A 26,480-nucleotide genomic window follows, 5' to 3' on the forward strand; every position below is an offset into this window, starting at 1 on the left:
ACAAATACTTGGAATTCATTAACAAACATGTTTAACTATTAAACCTGAGGTTTATGAAGTGTGAATCTGGAAGAGAGTTTTCAGGAAGGTCTGTTTTACTCATATATTTACGCAAACTTCATGAATGATGCCCTGTGTTATTATTGCATCCTGTTAATATAGAAAAATACTGAGGTGCAAATAGTATATGCCAATATAAAGTATAGATAGCATAATTACTATTTACACTTATTGCAAAGATTGCTGTGTACAGGTGATTATAGGCTATAACCTGTTAGTGTAAATTCTGTATAAGATGGAGGCATTTCCAATAAATAGTACACTATATTTTAAAACCTTGATTGTGCACATGGCACATGTGTGTGTGTGTGTGTGTGTGTGTGTGTGTGTGGGGGGGCGGTCTGGATGTGTCTGGAAGCCAGACACATTAAATTTACAAATGGCTGCACCCGTTCTTACAGGAAAAATAAGGTGGATATATTATATTGAGATATGACAAGATGTAAAAATATTAGACTGTGAAACATTTACAGTCTGCTCCTACCTTATCCTCTCAGTAAGTTTCTTCTCTTTTGGTCTTACAAACAGGAGCACCATATCACTGACAGGGCCTGGCTTGACTTCCTAGGTATACCAATGGGCATGTAGTATTATAATCAAAATGTATTAATTATATATGTCATTCATAGTGTATTTGATAATTCTCTTAAATTTACCATTGTTCTAGGTTTGTGGCAGCTCTGCTCCATTTGAGTGCAGTTATGTACAAGAGGAACTACACTGATTCCCAATTCTGAACAGTGTGCTGTCTGGTACAGTGCTGCAACAATATAGATGCCCACTGCTGTCCCAACAGCACAAGAACAACAGGCTGGGAATCCTTTAAAACAAACTGAAGATAATTAAATTGGGTTAAATATTGAAGTGATCTGAGATATTTTGAATTACTTTCAGTTGCATTTTAAAATGTTTACATTGTAAATTAAGCAAAGCTGCATATCAAGCATACACCCTTTGATATTATTGGAAAATACTTGGATACGGCAAATAGTTGTGTTAGGATTTTATTTATGGACTTTTATTCCACTTTCAATACTGTGAATATAAATATTCTTTGCAGGCGGTTGTAGGAGTTGCATGTGCACCATGCATGTGATCTTATAGATTAATAGTTTTTTTACGGAAACTTCCACAGCATGTATTGGTAAACTGTAAAAAGTCGGAGAATGCGCTTTTAAATACTGGCCTTCCTCAGGGGTGTGTTATATCATCAATTTTATTTTCTATTTACATAAATGAAAAGACTTGTGATAATGATAATTTGACACCTATAAAATATGCAGATGCAGATGGCACTGGTGGGATGTGTAAAGAATATTCAGTCATTGGATACTTACCTTAATTTTTTTAAATTTCTTACATTTTGGACAGAGGAGAGTTCTTTGCAGCTTAACATTAGTAAAACTAAAGAAATGTGTTGTGGTGCTAACAACGTACAAGCATTGTGTTTAGTATGGCACTAAAAAGGAAAGCCTTTGTTATTGTGGGAGACTCTTCTCATCCTCTGTATAGTTTCAACTATTTCCGTCTGGTAGACAGTATAAAGTGCCTTTGGTGAAAAGGGCCAAGTATAAGAAGATGTTTATCATAACTGCCATTGGTATTTTAAACAGGTTTTTAAAATTAATGTGTTTTTTTTTTTTTTTTTTGTGATGATGAAAATTGTTGTTGTGAGGACTATTTGTATTGTTTTGTGTGTTGAGCCTTTTGTCTAAAGACAATTTTCTACCCCATTGGGGACAGACAATAAAGCTTTGGAAAATTATTCTGTGTTGTATTCTGCATTATAATGTATTGTTTTACTGTATGCATTAGACAGTAGATCAGAACTATGCACATTATAATTGCTGCACATGCATCACTGCCTGTATATTACATTTTATAATTAAAACTGAGATTTATGCATCATAAACACGTTGAGATAAAAAGAAAAAAATTAGTTGTTTGCAGTTGTTGTTTATTATTTTAATGAATTTGCAAAGTCATACATTTTAATTTTACTAGTCAGATGGACATTTACATTTACCTGAGCTTTAGCCATACGTTTAATAAAAAAAAAATATTTTTTATATTACATATTTTACTGTCAGATGGACAAATAATTCTTAACTTAAACTTTAGCTTCAAGCTTACAAAAACTTTTTTAATTTTACACTGAGATACAGCAGTGGCACCTAATAGAAATGTACAGTGGGACATTTAAGATTATTTACAAGGCAATATCTACTCCGCATGAATCTCTTACGACTTACCTCGTATCGTTAATATGAGAGGATTTATGAGAGCGAGCAACTCTTCACCAAACGGGGGAGGGGGAGGGGGAGGGGGGCGCTATTATTTCAAATTTTGTTTGTAGGAGGAGTTTGTAATCCTATTAAAGCACGGGATGAAATACAGTGAGTGAGTCTGGTAAATCATGAATTAGCTGTCATCATCAAAGCTCATGTATCCAGCTGTGCTGGAGAAACTGTGATGACCATAACCTGTGTCTGCTTGCGAATCGCTCTTGCGGTAGCCTACTTTGATGGTACAAATTCTTTCACAAATCCCCCCTTAGTGCCGGGCCTGAATTACAGTATCAACTGGGGGTGCGCTTGCTTTTGTGACAGGGCGCTTATATTTAAAATGGACTTTCTGATGTATTTTTTAACACGTTTTAATTTTTGAAACAAAAAATTATTTGTGATCAAACATTAATTGGCAGATCCCCTGCAGTGCCGCTGCGGATCCCCGGTTGAAGACCCTTGCACTAACCATTTCCAGGATGCTGCTGTGCTCCTTTCTCAGTGCACACACCAGTCTGCAGACATTTCAGATCATAGACAAAATACAAATAATACAAAAACAATACATAATACAAAAGTTGTCATTTTAACAGCACAATGTCATTTGATCTCTGTATTAGAAGTAACATAATCTTACTTTATATTTTTGTTTCAGGTTTTCCTTTTTTTCCACACAAATGCTGCTGTCACCTTTCCTTGCAGGTACTGCTCCACCACAAAAGCTCTGCAGCAAATGCACAGGAATCAAGAATCAGAAAAGTGCTGTAATAGCTCTGTTTAAAATTACAACAAATTTAAAAAAACTACTTAAAAAAACTTAAGATTTAAAAAATGTTTTATCAATGTCTGTAGTATACATAGATATATATTCATAGTATACTATAAGCCTTTGATCAGTCACTTTGCACTGGATAAGGACACATGTGTCTCATCTGTCCCTGTATCACCCAGAAAAGATTCAGTTACCTTTGTGATTTATGTGCTCAATACGTGTACATGCTGAGGTAGTTGCTGATGTGTTAACTGGCTTTTTATCCAACACAAATGCTCGTCAATTTATCGGCAATACTAATGAACAAATAAAACAGATAACTCACGTTTACTAAAACAGATTACTCATGTAGATTTATTTACATTACATTAATCTAAAACAGTGTTGAAAACAGTGGTAGATGACAGCAAAAATACATTACTCACTCAGATGTCTATTTCATGTTGTGATGTGCTTATCTGCAATTCTCTTAGAACCTTTTTTTCTGTCAGTTGTTAAATAGACATTTAGTAATTATCTTTAAGATGTATATGGTTTATGTAAATCCACTTTGGAGATGTACAGCGAAATCACAAATATACTATAACGTACACTGCCCTCCAAAAGTTTGGAAACACCCCTGGCAAAGTGTGGTTTTGGACAATATCAGCATAAATCCTTATTATTTTTTGGTGCAAATACATTTGTAACACCCCTTGGACTGTTTATGTTGGTTTCTCCCTGCTGTGCCCATATTTGGTTCTTCCTGCCCTCGTTGTCTCCTAATTAGTTAACCTTGTTTCACCTGTGCCTTAATTATGTTCATCGTTATCACCTGTCTTTATAAGTTGCATTCAGTTCTGTGTTTGTCGTCCGGTCTTGTCAACGTCAACGTGAATGTGAGTGTATGCTACCAAGCCTGTAGATTTACCTGTTTGGAAACTATCTGTGGATTATAATAAAGACTTTATCTTGAACGGTCATCTTTGTTTGCCCATTCCTTCCACGTTATGTGACAAGATTAAAGTAAATTGGCATTATCATTGAAGACCAACAATAATAATTTTAATTTTGATTACATAATAATGGCAATATATACATGTCAAAGTCAGACATGCCCCTTTGCCAGCTGTGATGCTTGGTTACTGGTTTAAACTTGGCCCAGGTTTTTAAAAGATTTTTAGGTCAGCACACCTTAATAGCTTGAACAATGGATTGCCAATTAAGTTTAGCATACAATGAACACAATTTAGGTCAGATACTTTACAAATAGTTCTTGCCAATCAAATGACTTGTTTGGCCCATTTTATAGAGAGTTTCCATGTGTTTCTTGACAACACGGGCAGGTGCAAGCAGCTTTCTCTGAAAACACGTCAGTCTGTAATAGTTAATAAGGAATGAAGGCCATTCAATGCGAGATATAGCCAAAAAGTTTAAAATTTCACTGAAAGGTGTCCACTATTGCTTGAAACGAAAGGCAAAGTCTGGGTCCAATAAAGACAGTGTAGCGTCTGGACCAATCAGACATACATTAATTGTTACATTTAACAAATAGTCTTTAAACACAACAGGCCAGCTACATGCTGGAGCTCTGGAGACAAACCCCCCCAAAGCAACTAACACCCCAAAAGGGCTCAGTTGCCAGGACAATGATCTGATACCACAGGTTTTATTGCTTCAAGGAATGCACATCTGCCCATGCTACATTTGCCACAGGAAAGACACAATGCCTATAGAGACAGACTCCTTCCTATTCATTCACAGACAAACCTTTCTTTGACCTTCCTATCACACATAGCCCAGGTTATTGTGTACAGTATTACTGCAATGTATTTTAATTTTGTCTGTTGTATTTGTATTTGTCTTTCTACTGTTTTATGCATGTATTATGATAGATGACTAGTAGTATAACCCACCTATGTCATGCTTGGACTCTTTGAGTTCGTATTTTAATGATCTAAAAGATGGTGTAAATTAGATGTTGATACCTTTGCAACATGTTAGTGTTTTAAGAAACCTTAGTAGTTTTTGCATCAACACCCAATCGAATTACATATGCAAATTACCATGCTCACAGACAAAGAGTCGTAAACTTTCTCTCCAAAGGTGAAAGTTACCATTGGTTCATGGACCTCCTGGAGGCACAGCCTCCAGAGAGTTTAAAGGCATCGACCCCTCTCTCTTCTCTCTCTCTTCACTTTCTCCTTCGTCTGCAACATCTTCTGATTGCTGCCCGTGTGGAGGAACCCACGGGGAGCCTGAGCCGGCACAGGGCGTGCCCGGCGGGCCCGACAGGCCCAACACACAAAGCTGTGGCTCTCGACCACAAAGAGCCAGACAGTTCCACTCAACTCTGGAATTCATCTTCATGACTCGTCTCAGCCAGTCGGTGGTTCTTGGAGAACCTAAGAAGATGGGCTAGAACTCTTCAGGACTTCCCTAAGCGTGTGCCAGGCCTTGCGGCCTTGTCTTTCCATTCCCCAAAGATCACAGGACTTCAGCTGAGTCCCTCTCAGCTCTTGGTTCTTCTTCACTTTTCACATGGGAAGAAACTCCCAGTCACCAACGAGTCAGGACATCTTTGGAATTCATCACTCTTCAGACCCGGAAGAACGTGATTGCAATTCCAAAACCACCACTGCTTCAAACCATCAAGACGTTCAGAGACTGCATTTGGACACTTGTTCGACGACCAAGGCAATGCAAGTATCGTACACTTAACTAAACATACAGAGGTTTGGTATAAGCTGTAGACAGCACTGATGGTTTCACAGCAGGTGGTTAACTGACTCTTTTCATAGCTTCATGTTCCTTCTCTCTCTCTAACTGCTTCTCACTGACCCTTCTCCTATGTATGAGTGCTTTTATGTTTGTTGTTTAAATTAGTTATGTGTTAGTCCTTCGTTAATAAAACTCTTGTGCACAAATTACATGAGTGTTGATTCTGATTCTGCTTTGCAAATTAATGTCCCTTTACGATTCCGATTCGAGCTACATGCTCTAATGCAATGGTACTTTAAGAAAGTTATTTTCTGTGGCTAAGAAAATATCACTTCTTATAGTTGATATAAAGATTATACTGAATGTTCGCTGAGCGAACAGATTAGTTGATGGAAAATTGATTCTGCTACAGTTACTACTGGCAGCTGATATAAGTAATTGTAATTAATCATAATTAATTGTAATTATTTATATACATTTCCCTTTGAGCTAAAATTCGCTACAACAGAAAGAGGAGTGGAAGATCGAGAAGTATCTCTTCTAGTGAGGACAAATATGTAAGACTGTCCAGCCTTCGCAACAGATGCCTAATTTGCCCAGAGCTGACAGCTGATCTCAACAGTGCATGTGAGGTACCAGTGTCATGTACTACTGTCCATCGGAGACTCCAACAAGCAGGTCTACATGGCCGAATATCAGCTAAGAAACCACTGCTAAGATCAAACAAGAAGAAAAAGAGACTGCAGTGGGCAAAGCAGCACAGAAACTGGACAGCAGATGATTGGATGAAGGTGCTCTGGACGGATGAATCCAAATTTGAAGTTTTTGGCTCAAAGAGACGATTTTACGTGAGACAGTTGGTGAAAAGATGTTAGATGCCTGTATCACACCCACTGTGAAGCATGGAGGTGGCAGTGTGATGGTCTGGGGCTGTTTTAGAGCAGGAAAAGTTGGTGACCTGTATCATGTCCAAGGAATATTGAACCAGCATGGATACCACAGCATTTTGCAACGACATGCTGTTCCTTTTGGTCAGCACCTTATTGGTCACGGCTTCACCTTCCAACAAGACAATGACCCCAAGCACACTTTCAAGCTGTGCAAGTCCTATTTGGAGAGGAAACAGTTAGCTGGCATCATGTCTGTCATGGAATGGCCTCCCCAATCACCCGACCTCAACCCAATTGAGCTACTATGGGAGGAACTGGACCGTGACGTCCGTAAGAAGTGTCCAACCAGTGTGAATCATGTTTGGGCAATCCTTCAGGAGGCTTGGAGTAATATATCAAATCAATGTTTGAATAAACTGACAGTTCGGATGCCCAGATTATGCAGAGCTGTAATTTCTGCTAATAATATTTTGATGAATCGAAAATTTAAGTTTTTTTCTATGTATAAACTGTTTATGTAATAAAATATGTTTTCGCAGTTTGTGTTGTCCCCATATCAGTGCAAAATTATCCCAAATTAAAAAGGATTCATGCCAATATTGTCTAAAACCCCACTTTTCTAGGGCATTTCCAAACTTTTGGAGGGCAGTGTATGTTTAGCATATTAACACCTTAAGCAAATGAAGAGTTTACTATACAGTAGCTCAACAAATACAATTTTAAGAGAGGGAACTGAGTTTTGGTTTCTAATACTTACATCTGTAAACACTGTTGTCGCTGTTCTCCATCATTTTCGATGCTGGCGTATTTATCTCCCGTGGACTCCTGGGATTGAAAAGTGTCCATCCGATGTACACTCCAGAATCTGGGCTGAAGCAGTAGGACATCCTGGGATTTCTCACTTACTCTTTTGTGAATACTCAGTTTCTGAACGTACTTCTTTCCTTTCCTATATAGTAGGCAAGTAGGCAATGGCATATAGTCAAGTTAAGTCAAGTCACCTTTGTTTACATACCGCCTTTAACAATACAGAATTGTGACAAGGCGGCGAGTGTATGTACATGACATCACTGTCAGCTGGAGTGGCTGCAGCGGTTTCAACGTGAATGCTGTGACAGAATGACAAAACACATCTAAAATGAGACCGAGCTTTGCGATTGACTGTACAAAGAGATTTGACAAGAAATCTGAGGTAAATTTTTAAAGACTGCCGAACGCTACAGAAAGCAAATGAATTGCTGCAATTCACAGAAACAAATACACTTCAGGCAGCGACACACGGACTTGCAGTTATCATTTCATGTTAATATGTTGAATTTTGCTGTAAAATCGCACCCTATATATTGTATTATAATGTTTCATATTGACAACCCATCAATTAAATATTTACCATCTTATTAAATTCTGCATAACGGACGTTTTTAAATAAACACTGACAAAAACGACAGTTTTTGGGCTGGACGATATGGCGATAAATATAACATTAATATTACAAATACTACATTTTGTAGTATTTACAAAATGCATTAACAGGCAAATTTGCTTTATTTCCCCGGTGTTGAATTCAAGCATTATCAAATAATATTTGTCCTTGTCTTCTTTAGTAAAGTTATGACAGCCAAATAAGACACCTCTATATAACAAAAAGAAACTCTGTAAAGAAAAAGCATGTACAAAAATCCTTCCAAAATAAATTATTGAATGTACATTCCCAAATAAGATAAGACATGGATTCATCTTCAGCCCCACAAAAGGAGCATAAAGAATCAATATCTGGAAACATTTTTTTTTTTCATATAGAGCTTAAAGGGGTAAAAAAGATGAAGTAATTTATAAGAAACATCCTTTACCTTATTAATTACTAAATATTTAGATGACAAAGTCCACACTTCCATGGAATGTTTTCATAGTAACCATTCCAGTGGGACACAAAGTATGGGGGGAGAAGTTATCTCAGCCTGAAACAGTTATACAGTCTAATTCTTTTGTTCCAACCGCAAGAGGTAGATAAAAAACAAGTCTTCCCAATCACTGTATCAAAAGGATGAAACATTGACAAAGAAAGCTGGGATCTAGTCCTTGAGAAGAGTTATGGCCTCACCAAGAATGGTGTCCATTATAATGGCGAACTGTCATTGAGTGACACAAATATTATATTTATTCAGAAACTCTGAAAAAGGATATAAAGAAGTAACCATCAGAGTTTAATAACTGAGAAACTAGAATAATAATATTATTGACCCAATTTGGGAAAAACAAAGATTAATTTTTATAAAGGATATCACCATTATTCCTAATAAAATAACTGTGAGGACTAAAATTATGTTTATAAATCAGATGCCACGCCAGAAGCACTTGCTAGTGAAAATTTGATAATTTAGGGGGCAATTTAATGATATTATAATTACATAACAATAAGACAGCGAGACCTCCCACCTTAAAGAAAACAACATTAGAAATAATATTCCAAAATGAATCAGGATTTGTTAAATACTGCTTTAACCAATTAATCTTAAAAGTATTATTTGAAGAGGCAAAATCTAAATATTTAAGCCTGTGATTTAACTGGGATACTGTAAAGAAAAGGAAAAGAACAAGTTTTAATCGCTAACAATTCACATTTATAAGATTTAGCTTTAAATTGGAAGCTCCAGAATAAAATTTAATGAGTTCAATAGCAACTGGAATTTATGGTTTATCTTTAAGAAACAAAGTAGTGTCACCAGCTAGCTGCTAATAAGTATATGCTTATTGGCAACAGTAATACCCTGCAGATCACTACTTGAAAGGAAGGAGGAAAGACCTTGTGCAGCTATAAGAAATAAATAAGGCGAGACAGGGCAACCCTGACAAACTCCTCTTGACAACTGAAATCTAGGAGAGGTACCCCATTTAAGATTGATAGAGCAGTTGGCGTTATTGTAGAGAGTTCTTGTAAACTTACAGAATGGATCACCAAATCAAAGTTTTTTGAGAGATGAAACAATAAATTTGTGATTGAGAGAGTCAAACGCTTTGTAGAAATCTAAAAAACTGTCATCATTAACTAACTCAGAATAATCGAATAAATCTAAAACAAGTCAGATATTATTAGCTATGTGTTTTTTTTGGCATGAATCCTGATTGAGTCTCGTTAATAATGGAGTTTAAAACACTCTTAAGTCCAATTATTTATCAGAGAAGTATCTTTTTTGAGGTTAGGTATTAGAGTTAGTAGCCCTTGTGTTAAACTTGGAGGCAGATTTTCTGAGTGAATACTCTCCGAAAACATCTCTGGCAGGAATGGTGCTAATTCTTCCACAAAGCATTTGTAAAATTCAGCCGTTAGACAATCCGTGCCAGGAGACTTGTTATTTTTCAGTCAATTATATCAGTATTATATTTAGTTTTATCACAGGCAGACTACTAATCTCTAGATATTACATTAACCTCCTTTAAAGACTGAAAGAAAAGAGAAGCAGATTCTTGCAATAATTAGACTTATAGAGTTCTGAATAAAATTCACTACAGAAAAAGGCAATTTCATTAGGATTATCTGTCAAAGTACCATTAACTTGTAAAGAATCAATAGTAAGATTCCTAGAATTATATTTTTCCATTCTAAAAAAATAAGCAGAGCTTTGTTCTCCTTGTTCTAACCATTTCCTCCTAGAACGAATGTAGGAGCCTTCAGCTTTGTACTTATAAATACTATCTAATTTAGATTTAAGCACTGCAAGTTCTGTTAAATCAGCTTCTGTTAAGTCTTCCTGAATTTTGTTTTGAAGTGTTATGATCTTTGAAATTACCTTTTACCTTCTTTGTTTTGCCAAATTGCTGCTGAAATGCCTAACACACAATCCTATTTCATATTTGAGTAACTCCCATTTAAAACTAAATTTTTTGTCAGATGAAGCTTTGGCCCAATAGTATTGAATCAAAAAGAAAATTCTTTTTTTCAATTCATTATGCTTAAGCAGAGAGGAGTTCATTTTTCAATAATAAGCTCTTAAACTAGTATTTGAGTGTCCTGTGGATAAAGGAGTAGAGAGGAAATAATGTGGTGGTCTGTTATAGGTAAGGGAAGGATATTAACTAAAACATTAAAGTTTTTAAAGGAGTGTGGTACAAGCCAATAATCTAAACGAGAAAGTCTTAATTCTTGTTATTCCATGTATAAGATTTAACGTTTGGAAACGTCTCCCTCCTCTTTTGCCCAAGAGGTCCTAGCTGCAGCCCGTAGCGAGATGACGTAGCTGGATCAGATCCTATACGTATTGGATGTTTGACGCGCATGCGCAGTATTGGGATTTTAATGTGCAAAGTGGGGCTGTCATATGCGAAATACACCCACTAAAATATGCAGACATCTTATTTACACTGTATAAAAAAAAGAAAAACAATCCTGTCAGTCAGTCGCCGATAGACCCGTTATCCTGGGACACAACGGGTTTTTACAGTTTATCCCATGTCCTACAAATAATTACACACATGAGCGCTCTCTCTCTCTTGGGAGACTTTTTTTTTATTGTATCAGACGATAGTGTGAAAATAAACTAATAAAACATTCCTTTGACCTGACTGAGGCGCTATTAGCGAGGTAAAGTCTTAATATAAATTTAATGATTGTTTTTTATTATTATTGAAAATGTTTGTAATAGCTATATTAGAATAATATAAAATCTAAATAAAGAAAATGGATCGGCACTAATCTAATATCCCCAATTAAATTTAAATAAACATGACAAATAAAAATCAAAAAGACATTTAGGGTAACTCTGTCAGAGTGATGTATATCTTAATAATTAGCTATTTACAGTACAACGTCTGCATATCAATCATGTTACAGTGCTTGTTGTATCCTTATAATAATGGATAAACTGATATGTGCATCTTGGCGATAACATATGAAATGCAGGCTATTCAAAAAAAAAAAAAAGTTTTTAATGTGTAAAAAAACGAAAACACTGTGGATGATTTTAATGATTTTAGACATTAAAGTTTTTACGCTGTAATGTAATGTAGGTCATCACGTATTGTAATGTAGCCTAGGTCAAAAACCCGTGCTACATGTACTGCGTTAGACTTCACTTAGACTAAGTCATTAAACTAAGTCACTGTGGATAAAAGTGTCTGCAAAAATGATTAAATGTAAATATAATAAAAATATGAATTTACTCAAGACCTACAACAGTGCACGTGCATAAAACATCTACTATGTAGTGGATATAGTACAGCTATGTCATCATGCTACAGGCTGCAGCAAGGACAGAGAGTCCTTTTGCCACTCAGTCCGGCTGAGGGGGCATGTTCTGGCGGAAAAGTGACGTCAGTGCATACCCTCTCTTATGTATATCTGAATCTAGTGAAAATATGTGTAATTTTTGCCTACTCTTTTAAGAATACTGATTCAAACATACATTTTCGCTCGCCTACTGCTTTTTGCCTACTATACAGTAGGGAAGTATGCTATTTCGGACGCAGCCAGAGCCTTGATCAGCTGTGATCTGGTTGTGGCTAGAAGGGATACAGCTCAGACCGGAAACTAACAATGAAATGATTTGTTCTACTTAGCCCTTACTATAATACAAAAACAGTATTATTTTTGTACAGTGTGACAAAAATAACATTAGATTGATGTGCGCCTGAGGAAGATTTTATTAACTAAAATATAAAGGAATCATGTACAAAAAGTGCTAAGGAAAAAACTTGTATTGCAAGCTCACACTTGACTAAAAAAAATACTTCAGTTCCTTTGCAAATATATGTGGCATTGTTTTGACTCCATGTTGGTACTACATTGTAATTACAGATTTTTATTATTACGCTTGTTAATATGCACAAAACAGTAGAGTAGTTTAGTATTATGTGATATGGAGATAAACATAACACATAACCCCTTAACAAAATGTAAATATCAGCCCGAATTATATTTTGTCAGATTTTGGCTTTATTTTCTTCGGCTGGTTTATGGAGTGAATTTTGTGCCAATATTCATCAACAAATCCATCATTTTGCAAATAAACACAATCTGATTTGCAAAGAAAAAAACACGACTTTCAAACAAATGTAAAGTGAGATGTGAGAGAAAATGCAGTGGTATAGACAAATATATTTATTGTGTATTACAACTGTGAAACTCAGTTGCCTTTTTATGAGGAAACTTGGCTTGATTTTATCACAAATGCAATTGAGCAACTTTCTTTTCCAAAAAAAAAAAAAAAAAAAAAAAACAGCAGATGGCGGTGTTGGCCAATTTAGACTAGTCTCCTGAGACCCAAAACCCATTTACCTTTTCAGGGAATACAGCAGACCAACATGAGTGGGGAACAGGTGAGTTTCTGTCTTACTACATCTATAATTAACTATTTAGATGTTTTCACAAAGCGACCCTATACTACAATGTCAGTGAAATTCACAATAAGTGCTGTAAAGTTGTTAACATGATTGATTATTTCAAAAATCAGTAGAGACATGGCTAAACATTAACTAAGCAGTCTTTCCCTATAAAAACTGATCTTTTCACTGTATCCTCTGTTGAATCACAGGATATAGAATATATACATATGTGTTCAACATTTCAAACAATGCAGGACTATAATAACAAAATATCACGTCACAATATATTGTAATACTAAAATGCAAATGTATTATGCAGAGTGACAATATTGTGTACCAAAAATGAAAGCTCAGACAATTTAATTTAGTATCAGATATGGTAATATCACCCAAGAGGTAATTAATTATTAATAATAAAAAAAAAAAAACTGAAAACAAAACCACATTATTTAGTACAATATCTAAAATGTTTGTGCAATCATTTGTGTCTACAATAATTATGTATTTTTTTAGCTAAGCAAAATGATGAATATTTTTCTTCTGGTGTCACTCTTGTCCTGTGAATTAGGGAGAAGGATCAAGTTAATGCCGATATAATACTAAATTCAGCATTTTGAATAACAGCGGTTTATCAGTATTTCAAAATGATTTTAACAATGATTAAAAAATAATATTTGGGGTCAAAGACCATGCCAGTGTGTTTTGTCACATTTTCTTGATGACCATGAAAAGAATTAAAATACAGATAAGAGTACTGCATCGTTAGAAAATGCAATGGGTCTACTTTTACTTGTGTATATAGTCATAATAACAAAAACAATAAAATAACAACAATAAAATAAAGAAAACAAACAGGGTGCACTCTCTCTGTCTCCAGGAACTTTCTTCACAGGCGCATGAATAAAACAACCTGAATCTCAGTGAATATGTGCCTCACATAAATGATACATATATGTATAAAAAGTTTGAAATTTCTACTTTTAAATAAACCAATAAATTGAAAACAAATATTTTCTGATTATATAATCCGAGTGAAAGTAACGAGAGGTACAGTTTCTCCTGTCTCATCCCATCATCGCTAATGTGATCCCACCTCACACTGACTGCTCTATTCTCATTTTAATAATCTGATTAAAGTTGGTTTTACTATAGTAAAAGTGTGCTAACCACATTTTTTGCAGCTTACCATTTCTTTAATGGCAGCTTTATTATTTATTTATTTAGATTATATTTTAGTACTTTTACATAGCTGAATCACAATAAAGCTCACCTGAACTTAAACTGGTTTGATTATAGTAGCCTATTTGTATAATTAGATTAGCCTACTAGGTTTACTACTAGGTCTAGGTGTAGTTTTATACTTATACTTTATACTATATTTCTCTCCACTGTAGGCTGTCTCAACATATAAAGCAGAATTACAATAAATGTTCACAATAAAGGTGTTTCGGGTCTCAGTAAACTAGCGTAAATTGACCGACAGCACCATCTGGTGTTTTTTTTTTTAAAGGAAATTGCTCAGTTGCATTTGTGAGATAATCTGCTTGCACGCATTTGTGAGAAAATTTCCTCAGAAAAAGGCAACAGAGTCCCACAGTTGTAACACACAATACATATGTTTCTCCATACCACTGTATTTATTCTCAAACAGAGTTTTGTATTTGAGAATCACTTTGCGTTTCTCTTTGCGTTTTCTTTGCAAAGCAGATTGTTTATGTGCAAAATGCTGGATTTGTTTGATGAATATTGGCACAAAATTTACTCCATACTGGTTCCTCCATCAAATCCTTAAATCCAAGTTTTTCAAAGGGTTCTTTTGCCATTAACTGTCTGAGAAATAAATAAAACGTTTGTAAGTAGTTCCTGATGTATTTGTAATTTTACGCCTCCAGGTTAAACCAGTTAATAAAAAAAATAAATAAATAAATAAAAACTCACCTGTCCATCCTACACTCCAGATACTCCTTTGACTCTACCCGACAGCGCGAATTGCCAAAACGGTTGTCTTTAAGGCATCGCATATATGTCTCTTTAAATGATTTACATTCACCTGTGTACAAAAAAATTATTTTGATATATGAATTCAAAGTCATTGGTTGTGACTGCTTGTTGCATGCGCACAATCACTCTTACCGAAATGATCCAAGGGAAACGCTCCTTTGTCTGGTGAACGTGGCTGGAAAGTCTTGGTTCTGAAATTCAATGCTGGTGACATCTTTTCCTAATGTAAAGTTTACTACATTTAGATGTTAAAGGGGACCCACTTTTGGGTTTTAGCAGGCACTTGACTGAAGCTGTGAATTAAGCAACAACCGGACTGTTTACTTCCCCTGTAATACCAGACCTTAGTTTTTCAAAATAAAGGTAACGTTATGTCAATATTGAATAACGTAACACACAAAAAGAAAATACAGAGGGAATGGGAAGATTATATCAAAATAAATTATAATGGATCTGTCTCTCCTTTTGTGTTATGGGCAGGGCTGCATTAAGACCAGGGCTATGACTTACTGCAGGGCCCCCCCCCCGCCATCACAATAATGATTTATATAGCTTTAAATAGGATTTTTATCCTATCAATTTTTTTTGCATTAATATTTTATAATTAAAAAAAAATAAAAATAGCCTAATAAAAACAAGTCACGACTTAATAGAACAGAAAAAAAAAAAAACCACAAAAAACTAATTTGGTGATTTAGTGAGTGATTTCTTTCTAGTAGTTCACACAAATTCTGTTCATAGGTTCACATACTCACTCTTGCGTGTTGTTTGTGCGTGTGACGCGTGCTGTGTGTGTGTGTGTGGGTGTGGGTGTGGCTGACGTTCGTTGACGAGCTGATCTGTTTCAGCTGCAGCTCGTTAACTTTGCTATTTAAGATCGGCTCTGTTTGTCCTTTGTTGTCAGATCGTTTGGTTGTGTCGTTCGCCTGGCTGTTTCCTGTGTTCCTTCCAGTGCTCGCCTTTGTTGGATTACAGTTTCATGGTTCCTCGTATTCCCCGTTGCCTGGCGGTTTTCACTCGGTTGTCCACTGGTTCCTGTGCTACCGGCTGCACCATCTGCGGTTCGACCAGCTTATCTGACCCTACTTGTGATCATTTACTATCTGCCACAATAAAGACTGTTCTTATTTACATTCGCTCTTGAATCCAGTGTTTCCTTCCTGACAGGACCCCTCTTCATAGTATGAAAAAAAATGTCAAAAAAATCCTATTGGAATTTTAGTTTATCCTTTCCTATTGGACAATCTGATTTATTTTAATGAAATTTCACTTTGTCCTATAGGATTACAGAATCTTACTGGACATTCTGATTTATTTTAATGGAATTTCACTTTGTCCTATTGGATTTTAGAATCTTATTGGACATCCTTTTTTATTTAATGGAATTTCACTTTGCCCTGTAGGATTTTACTTGATTCTTAGAATCCTATTGGACATTCTGATTTATTTTAATGAAATTTTACTTTGTCCTGTAGGATTTTTTAATGCATTAAAAAATCATACAGGACAAAGTAAAATTCAAATAAAATAAATCAGAATCTCTAATAAGATTCTAAAATAATCTCCAGTGTTAAAATCCTGGTGTTAAGGACTTTTAGAGTAAAAAGTTAAACTTGTGGTGTTGAATTTGAGAGGATTAACACTAGCTAGTGTAAACAGCGCCCTCTGGCCGGTGTAAATACGCAGAGTTACCCTTATTAACACTGTTGAGTGTTATTAGTCACATCCGGGACATTTGCTCGTGTGCGCGCCTCACCCATCTGAAATATTTTTCACAGACGCCATTTTCTTTTCTCGCGATGCGGAGCATAATGAGGATGGGAAACAGCGAAATACAGCGTTTAATCTTACTCCCAAAATGTGTTTTGTAATATCATATCGTTTAATAATAATATTTATGTGCTGTATATGGCTAAAATTTTCTCAAAGACATTTTTATCCACTCGCGATGTGGAACAGAGTCCTGTGTACTCCTAAACTTCTTTTTAGAGAGATATTTTCTTTCACTCACGATGCAGAGGAGACAAGTTTTATCAAGGAAAACACCGAAAGTAAGTGTTTTATCTAAGTTGCGATATGTATTTTGTAAGATATTACTTTATGACGATATTTATAATGTTATGCTGCTTGCGCCTAAACGTTTCTCACAGATTTGAATTGCAATGCGGTGCTGATACAGAGGTCGCTCTTAATAGGTAAACTTAAGGGGTAAGTGTTTTACCTCATTTAATATTTGTATTTTATAACATAACATTGATTATTAGTGACATTTCTGTGTTGTGCACTCATCAACTTTTTTTTTCAGAGATATTTTCTTTCACTCACGATGTGGAGCAGACGGGGAAGTAGGTTTTATCAAGGAAAACACCTAAAGTAAGTGTTTTACCTCATTTACATTATGTATTATATAGGATAATATTACTTTATGAAGATATTTGTATGCTGTATATGCGCCTAAACATTTCTCACAGATTTGAATTGTTATGCAGTGCAGACGCAGAGGTTGCTTTTAACAGGGAAAGGTAAGAAGTGTTTTACCTAATTTAAAATATGTATTTTATAACGTCATACTGATTTATAGCTATATTTATCTGTTGTGCACTTCTAAAGGTTTTCCCAGAGAGATATTCTTTCACTCGGGAGATGAGATGCTTGGAGAGTATGAAGTCACCAATATATTAAGTGGGATGAGAAGAGCTTTGTTACATACCAGAGACAAGGGTAAGCCACAACTGCATATTTTAAGATTGTTGATTGTCATGCTTAATTTTTTTGATTATTAAACAATAATAATAAAAAGTCTGATCTCCTTCTAAAAAAAATGTATCAAATGTAAGTTTTTGGTATGCTTGCACTGCCATTTATTTATGTGCTGTCCCATTTATGTGCATTCATTTTGGTAGGAGGAGTCCAACCTCAATGCAAAGAGAGATCAGTATACACTTGGAATTATGACTTTGTTTCTGTTGTTAAAAGACTGACTTTCTTTTTACAATATATATTACACATACATTTACAGTTAATTAAATGATTTTCCTTAAAGCAGTAGGTCATCCAAAAATGAAAACTGAGTCAACATTTACTTAGCCTTGGCCTTGTGTTGCTCTAACGCCATATGCCTTTCTTTCTTTTTTGGACCACAAAAGGAGATAAAAAAAAAAAATTCCCTGAACAAATTTATCCATATAATGTCAGTATATGTCTTATGTAGGTTATTCAAAATAATTTTTTTTTGTGCTTCTCAAAAGACAGGAGGTCCAAAATAATGACAGAATTTTCAGTTTTGGGTGAACTATTTTGAACTGTATTTTATTGTATTGTCTAGATTTAAACTGACAGTCTGCCTCCTGAACAGTAGGAGGTAGATTATTCCAGAGTTTGGGAGCTAAATAGGAAAAGGATCTGCCGTCCACAGTTGATTTTGATATTCTGGGTATTATCGACTCCGGCCTTGAATCTTGTCAGTTTAAATCTAGATTAAAGACCCATCTTTTTAACCTGGCTTATACGTAATACACATACACATTTCTATAATTCAGATCCATTAAAGGATTGTTAGGCTGCAGTAATTTGGTCAGCCAAAACTGGAAACACGTCCCTTAGCACATGATGTAATTGTTATATTGTAAGAAAGAATGGCATCTACGCTAATATTAGTCTGTTTTGTTCTTATTTCGAGGTCACCGTAGCCATCCAGATCCAGACTGAATCCAGATCAGATGGTCACTGCAGTTCCCTGGATCCAGTCCAGATGGTGGATCAGCACCTAGAGATGACCTCTACAGCCCTGAATGTCAGCGGAGACCATGACAACTAGATGAGCCCGAGACAGATCCTCTGCGAACACCTCGTCAACTACACACCCATCGGCACAAGACCTCTGCTCAATCTGACTTTGTTGCAGCCTAGATTTCGAGACACCATTTCCCTGTTTAATACTGTAAAGCTGCATTGATACAATCTGCATTGTAAAAAACGCTATAAAAAATGGATGTGAAATTATCCTGTCTTTTTATGTTTTTGTTATTTAGTTTTCCAATTTTACAGGAGCACTTTTGAAATGCTCCAAGTGGGAGTGGATATCTTGCTTGGCTGAAAACAGCAGAGAAACACATCTTGTCATGCTGAAAACAAAGCAAAGACTGTTGTTAAAGCTGATAAATGTAAGCATTATAAACCTTAAAACATTTTAATGGAGTGAGGAGCGGAAATTTTAAAGGTCGGAGCGTTGTGGTTTTTACTCGCTCCAAGAACGCTCCACTACCACTCCATCACGAGTACAATTCATGACAACGACCCATAATATAACTGCATATATAGCAAGAATTCACGTGTTAAACAGCCTATTTAGCTAGCTTGATAGAGATGGATCACTCAAATTCAGAAAGAATGTGAAAACTAGGATGACTGCAATGGACATGGGCAGAAAATTATAGTTTTCATTGAATTAGTTTGTTCTTTCAAGATACTGAATATTTTCAAGTGAAAGCGTGATTTAATAATGAATTCAAACACATGTAAACTTACTGTGGTACTTCATCTGTATATCCGATTTCACATGAGAAGAAATCTCTAAGAAATGCAGCGATCTGTCCGTAAAATAACTGACGAAACGTATTGTTATTATTATTATTTATTTTTTAATCACAAACATTTGCACTGCAAAAAGCAGCAATTATACCTTTTAATGCTGACTGACAACCATGTTAGCTTGGCATGAGGAAAAAAGTTTGCACACTAGTGTTCCAATGAGCCACTTTAAAACTATTATGTTGTTTTATTTCTGTTATTTTCTTCTTTTAATATACGTTATGAACAGAACTGTGGTATTTCAAACATACTGATATAGTTTAGACGCGAAGCGAAGGCGGAGCGGTGTTTCTGGTATCAGTGAGCGAGGAGTGGAGCGAGAGCGGGAAACGATGAACCCGGAGCGGAGCTGTTATAAAATGCATGGCGCGGAGGGGAAATTGTTGTCGCTCCACTCCGCTGACATACTCTGGTGTTGACCAGTTAATCCATGAGTGCTAAATTTGAACACCCACTTTGGTGTTTTCATTATCCGTTCTGGTGTTAATATTTTACATTTTAACAGTTTGTTAGTAACACTGTCAGGGTGTTAAAAATGTCAACACTTTCAAAAGTGTTAGTGTTAATTTTAACTCTGAGGGAGTTAAATTCACCTGTTAAAATTTGTAGTGTGGGATTTTAATTTCACTTGACTTTTTATTTTGTTCATAGAATCTAATTTGAATTTGTGATTTTTTTTAATTGGAATTTCACTTTGCCCTGTATTATCTTATTTGATTCTGTTATTCAATTACTTTTTAAGTGTAACTTTTTTCTGTGTGTGTGTGTACTTGTACACAATAAAAATGCAGCATATATGAAAACACAAATATAAACACTGAAATCCATAATATTACAGTAAGACAGGGATAATAAATATGATATTTTATAATGTACGAATAAGTTTAAATGTATTACATGTGACTAAGAATTCACAGAAACACAAACATCTGTATAGGGTATTGTCCTGACGTTTCCCCTTTAAGAAATCCGAACGTAGTGCGCGTGCAACTGTAGGGCGCATATTTGAACAGTAAAGGCGGGCGTACACGGTGCGATTTTTGAGGTCGTACGAGCTCGCATGCGATTTTTTTGGTTATCGGAGGAAATCGTCTCTTCTCGTATGGTCGGGGCTCGTATGGTGTGTGAGAAATTACGAGACGAGCAGAGTGCCTTACGAGCACTTCACGACCTTACGATCATTTTTAAACATGTCAAAAAACTTCGGGTGCTGTCGGATTGAAAGCGTGACATGTGTGCTGTTGAACGAGCCGATTTGTTGAGCAAACTGGAAAGGACCAATCAGAAGCTAAGAAAAGAAAACCATATAGCAAAAGTCCTGAAGGCAGTTTTATGATTCTGCATTACTGTTCTTCCACAACAATAGAACATGTAAGTTACAGTATGTATACAATAATACCTGAACTATCCAGCATTTTAACATGTATAAAAACAACTTCACAAATTGCAGAAACTTGCATGACACGCAATGATTGTGTAATTTACATCTTCCACGACGACGATTAAGAAAAGAAAGTCTGCCCTTCAGCCAAACTCTTTGCCATGCCCTTCGTTTTCTTTTCTTTTTTTTTGTTTTTTCGCAAGCCATTGCTGCCACAAAGGAAAGGATCTCTTCCTCGGAGTCCATGTTTTTGGCGCGGAACTTCGTGAATGTGATTGCCTCCGAAATCGGCAGGTTTTAAAATCGTGCCGTCTACCACTGCGTCCGTAAACAAAGTCACTCGTGACGTGTGCGTGGCCATACGGTCTTCCGACTGTCCGAATTCGCACCGTGTACGGCCGCCCTAACGGTCAAAGAGAGAAGAAGCTGAGTGATTAACGTTGTTTAACTTGTTAAAAGTTGACTTTAAGACACTAAAAAGGAAGAAATGCTAGTAATGCGGGCGTACACGGTGCGATTTTTGAGGTCGTACGAGCTCGCACGCGATTTTTTTGGTTATCGGAGGAAATCGTCTCTTCTCGTATGGTCGGGGCTCGTATGGTGTGTGAGAAATTACGAGACGAGCAGAGTGCCTTACGAGCACTTCCCGACCTTCTTTTTTCGCAAGCCATTGCTGCCACAAAGAAAAGGATCTCTTCCTCGGAGTCCATGTTTTTGGCGCGGAACTTCGTGAATGTGATTGCCTCGGAAATCAGCAGGTTTTAAAATCGTGCCGTGTACCACTGCGTCCGTAAACAAAGTCACTCGTGACGTGTGCGTGGCCATACGGTCTTCCGACTGTCCGAATTCGCACCGTGTACGGCCGCCCTTACAAGTAAAAATAGCTGCTGCCTTTTAATTATTTGTGGAGTAATATGATGTTCTTATGGCCTGTCCAGATCAGGTTCCAGTTAAAAAGTTTGACACGGACAAAGATTCTTCCGTGAAATGTGTGTGTATATGGAGAAGACTTGCATAACAAGAGAATTAAGATGGCGACTGGCGAGCCAACCCCAATTGTGAATTTCATCTCTTCATCAGCGAGTGGACCTGTTATGTTGACTGGGAACCAGTTTACTTTATACAGAAGACTGCTTCATTTGAAATAGATTCGATACGATCTTCTTCCTACTTTTTGTTTTCCTGAACTTAATTGGATGTTTGTTTGTTTGTTTGTTTGTTTTCCCTCCCTCTCTTTACACTACACACAAACTTAGATTTATTTAAGACAAATTGAACTTTATTAAATGTATATTGTTTTAGTGTTCTGTGTTATGATGTGATTTTGCTTTGCCTTGAGAACAACAAAGTTATTTTTTTGCCTGTGAAGGAAAAAAATGGTTAATAAGAGAAGAAAAAATAAATTACCTTAATTACCTAAACTAATCATTCAGCTGGGTGTAATTAAACTCATTTTCAAAGGAAAGAGTGTGTTTTGTTTACCTTCTCTTATTTTTTGGCTAACCTTTTGTTACACATTGTATTATTATTATTATTATTATTATTATTATTATCATTATTACAGTAAAGTGTTATTTTTATATTCAACTTCTCCTGTATAATTTTTGTATGTTCCACCCTACTCCTATCCAGTCTAGGACTGGTCCAGTGGATATTTGCATTGGAAGACGCAAGTGTGTGTGTGTGATCAATCCATTATCAGTGCAATAGAAATTTTCGCTATGTACTGCACAAATCAACTCCTATGCTGTTTACAATGTTACTGCAGGTTGTGCAACATGAAATGAACAATGTCTATATCAGGGTGAGTTTAAGCAAACTGCAAGCATATCTGTTAGTAAAACAAATACAGTGGAAAAGTGCACCTTTAGAATAAAAAAATAAAATAAAATAAAAAAGAATTCCCATATAGATATAAACAGTCGTCCGATTGGATCCCATTAAAATACTATAGGAATGGTCCTACAGGATATTTATGTCTTGTCCTATAAGACTCTTCCTATCGAAATCCTATAGGAATGGTTCCAAAATATGCTTATTAGAATCCTGTACAAGTTTCCCATTGGAATGCTATAGGATTTTTTGACAAGGGTATTTGTGCCGTTAAAACAAACACTGTATCTATTTTCCTTCCTTAGATAAAACGAAATTATTTTCGGGAACTGTGGCGTCACTCTCCACCCCAGTTCGTCTAAATCGCACAAAACTGGTGTCATTCGTTTGTGCTCGATTTGTGCCGTTGAAATGAACGTCAAATATATATCCCCTTCTTAGAAATAACAAAAACAATTAACGTCACTCTCCACCCCATGCCGTCCAAATCTCGTTTGAGCCATTAAAAGAAATCACTTTTTACCCCATGCCGCCCAAATCTTTCCAAATCGGTGCTGTTTGTTTGTGCTCCATTTGTGCCGTTAAAAGAAACCATGTAACCGTGAACTCTTCTTAAATATAACGAACATTTCACTCTCCTCACCGTTTAGCACCACCGCAGTTTAAAAAAAAAGTGTTTGTGCTGCCTTAAAACTTATGAAGTTAGTGAAAACTTGGAGCTGACTAAACATTTCAAGATGAATAAGCTTCAATTTCAATTTATTAATTTCAACTTTAAATAAAATCGTTCTAATTCGTTTGTGCTTGATTTGATTTGTGCCTTTAGAATATAAACATTGATTACCCACAAATATTCGTTCATATGAATATTAAATAAGGTGTATTTCTTTTCTTTATTAAGTTATTTTAGAAATATGTTTGGAACATTTTTTTTTTGCCGACCAAACCGCCAGAAGCTGATCATACACTGTTAGACATTTCAAAGGGTTTTTACAGTAGCAAACCATATTTAATTTACAGTTGCAAACTGTAGCTGTTTTACAGCCAAATACTATTAAAAACGTCAAATTCATCAGTATACTACTGTAATTCATTCATTTTAATATAGATTTCAGTAGATTTTATAATTTTATATTAATTTCATTTAAATTTATTTTATTTTCACTCTGCATAGGTACTACTGACATTCAATTAAAACAAACACAATAAATCACAAAATATTAAATACTTTATTTAAAACAATGCATGTATAACACTTAAAAATACAGTCTTTCAGTGCTGGAACAGTGCATCTTCAACACTTCCCCTGTCTTAGGACGTTTTGTAGTGCATTATGTTGTATCCTCACAAAAAATCTATAGGCAACAGAAACAATGGAGAAAAAGACACGCAGTCAAAGAATACACAGCCATCTGCAAAACCCAGGTGCTGCTCCAAAATGTGGCCACCACCTTTGCTCACCATCCACTTTGTTAGTGACAGAAAAGTCTTCTCTGAAAAACAAGTGGAAGAAATGGCACACTTTTAAAAGGCAAACCCCGCATAGAATACACAAACATCTCAAAACCATAGTTGTTCACTTACCATGAACTATCAGTCTCAGTGTGGTTGGCATGTTCGTCTTTCTTGATGCTTCATTGCAGTTGCCTTTAAAACACAAACACAACAAAATGCAGTAAATCTTAAATTCCATTAATAATTATAACAAACTAATTCTAAAACTAGAAATGCAGCTAACAGTTAGCTATATGACTTGTCTAACCTAGCTAACATACGATTTTATTTCTCAATAGGCTACTGGCCAACATTATACTAACACCTGAACAAAATTTCACATTAGTTAACCTAATGTTAATATAAAATAAGCGTTGCTCGTTGAACATTATTTTAATTCAGTAATTTAATAAGCTGACAAAAGCCGTTTGAAACGACAGCGCAGATAGTAAAGTTTGTAACCACTATGTTGACTGGTAAATATTACCAGGTTAAATTGGTGTGCAAAAATCTGACAAACACTCAGACAAACGTATATTTATTTTTACCTTACTTGCTGGTCTTAATCTCTCGTAAATTGCATCGACACACAGCGTAGATGTTCTCCGGAACTCTTCCACTCTCGCGTCACAGAAAATTCCCATAATGCAATGGTTATTACAGTTATTTACTGCAAAGGGAATTTGCAGTATTATACTGGGTGATATACAGTTAATAACTGTAGAAATTACAGAAATGTCTAACAGTGTAGTAACAGAATTTCTTTTAATTGCACAAAGAAGCACAAATCCAGCACAAACGAACGGCACCGGTTTGGAAAGATTTTAATGGCATGGGGTGGAGTGTGATGTCACTGCCCCGAATTGTTTTTGTTATTTCTAAGAAGGGGATTCATTTCAACGGCACAAATCGAGGACAAACGAATGACACCAGTTTTGTGTGATTTAGAAGAACTGTGGTGGAGAGTGACGCCACAGCTCCCAAAAATAATTTGGTTTTATCCAAGTAAGGAGAATAGATACAGTGTTTAACGGCACAAACGGGCACAAATCGAGCACAAACAAACCTAGTCCCTCAACTCCACTTCTGTCATCAAAACAGTGCCAGAAAGTGAAATGCGCAGAAACAGGAAGCGCTAAGAAAAAGCTCACACTTGACTAAAACGCAAAATAATGGACTCCTTGCACAACTACTTCCGCGTTCTACTTGTTACGGCTCGGTAGATTCCGGTTAGTGCTCAGCAAACCTACATACAGACAGTTTCTCATGAGAACGCAGATTATTACTACATTTTAGGGCTAGCATTTCTTTAAAAAAACAATTAGTCATATTCTCTGCGTTAACATTCAACTTGCTGAAAGGTTACTATAAATAACTACACTGTAAAACCCAATAGTTATCTTTACTTAGTTACTATACTTACTAGGTTTTATTAAGTTACAGCTACTTTCAAGGCAAATAAAACAATTTACTTACTTGCTTTGAGTGATGTTTACTTAAAATATCTAAGTATCCACAAAAAAACCAATGACATTAATAAACCAGTGAGAGGCAGCAGTGCACTAATATGTTGCTAATGTGCAACATAACAACAGAAGAAGAAGAAAAAGTTTTTGAGATGGGGCAATTTTTAGTAGACTTTTCACTCACATCTTTCTTTCACTACTTGAATTCACTCATTTCCCAAAGTCATCTTGAATGTTGAATTTTCAATACAACTGAAATATTTGAGAGAACATCACAATTTTTTTTTTTTAATACTCACCATTATAGTGAATAGTGTTACTTTTGGTTGGGCATTTGGAACTTTGTTTATATTACTATAGTGTTCTTTCTATTGTTGCAGCAATACAACATGAAATCAGAGTTATTTGATTTCAAAGAAAGAAAAGTAATAAATAGGTTGCTTTTAGAAAATGACCTATATTTTAATTAAATAATTAAGTTGCATACTTTTCATGTTGATTAATGATCTCTTACAATTTTATTGTTTTTCTATTTTTTATAAATACTACAAGAAGCTTGTATCTGTGTTGATACAATCTTTTAATATTTGGGGTAATGTGCGTGAGTCACACACAGACTTCAACATTCAGCGTGTGAATCACAACAATGGTAATAACTCAATTTTATTTATTTTTATTAACTGTATCAAT

At 35.6% G+C, this 26,480-nt stretch overlaps 1 protein-coding gene and 1 long non-coding RNA gene across 2 annotated transcripts; one reads left to right on the forward strand and one right to left on the reverse strand.

Moving 5' to 3' along the window:
• Nucleotides 1-898: 898 nt before the first annotated feature.
• On the reverse strand, nucleotides 899-15,642 carry LOC127158869 (cytochrome c oxidase assembly protein COX19). The gene is made up of 5 exons (XM_051101839.1): nucleotides 15,159-15,642; nucleotides 14,964-15,075; nucleotides 7,465-7,656; nucleotides 2,983-3,069; nucleotides 899-2,860 (listed from the first exon to the last, which is right to left on the reverse strand). The coding sequence occupies exons 1-4, from the start codon at nucleotides 15,238-15,240 to the stop codon at nucleotides 2,997-2,999; spliced, it is 459 nt and encodes a 152-aa protein (XP_050957796.1). The 5' UTR covers nucleotides 15,241-15,642; the 3' UTR covers nucleotides 899-2,860; nucleotides 2,983-2,996.
• A 945-nt stretch (nucleotides 15,643-16,587) lies between these two features.
• On the forward strand, nucleotides 16,588-20,642 carry LOC127158871 (uncharacterized). The gene is made up of 5 exons (XR_007826297.1): nucleotides 16,588-17,077; nucleotides 17,177-17,234; nucleotides 17,332-17,399; nucleotides 17,516-17,548; nucleotides 17,637-20,642. It is a non-coding gene; the product is annotated as an uncharacterized LOC127158871 (long non-coding RNA).
• The last annotated feature ends 5,838 nt before the right edge of the window (nucleotides 20,643-26,480 follow it).

This window comes from Labeo rohita, unplaced genomic scaffold, assembly GCF_022985175.1.
Source record: "Labeo rohita strain BAU-BD-2019 unplaced genomic scaffold, IGBB_LRoh.1.0 scaffold_175, whole genome shotgun sequence".
NCBI classification, from domain to species: domain Eukaryota; kingdom Metazoa; phylum Chordata; class Actinopteri; order Cypriniformes; family Cyprinidae; genus Labeo; species Labeo rohita.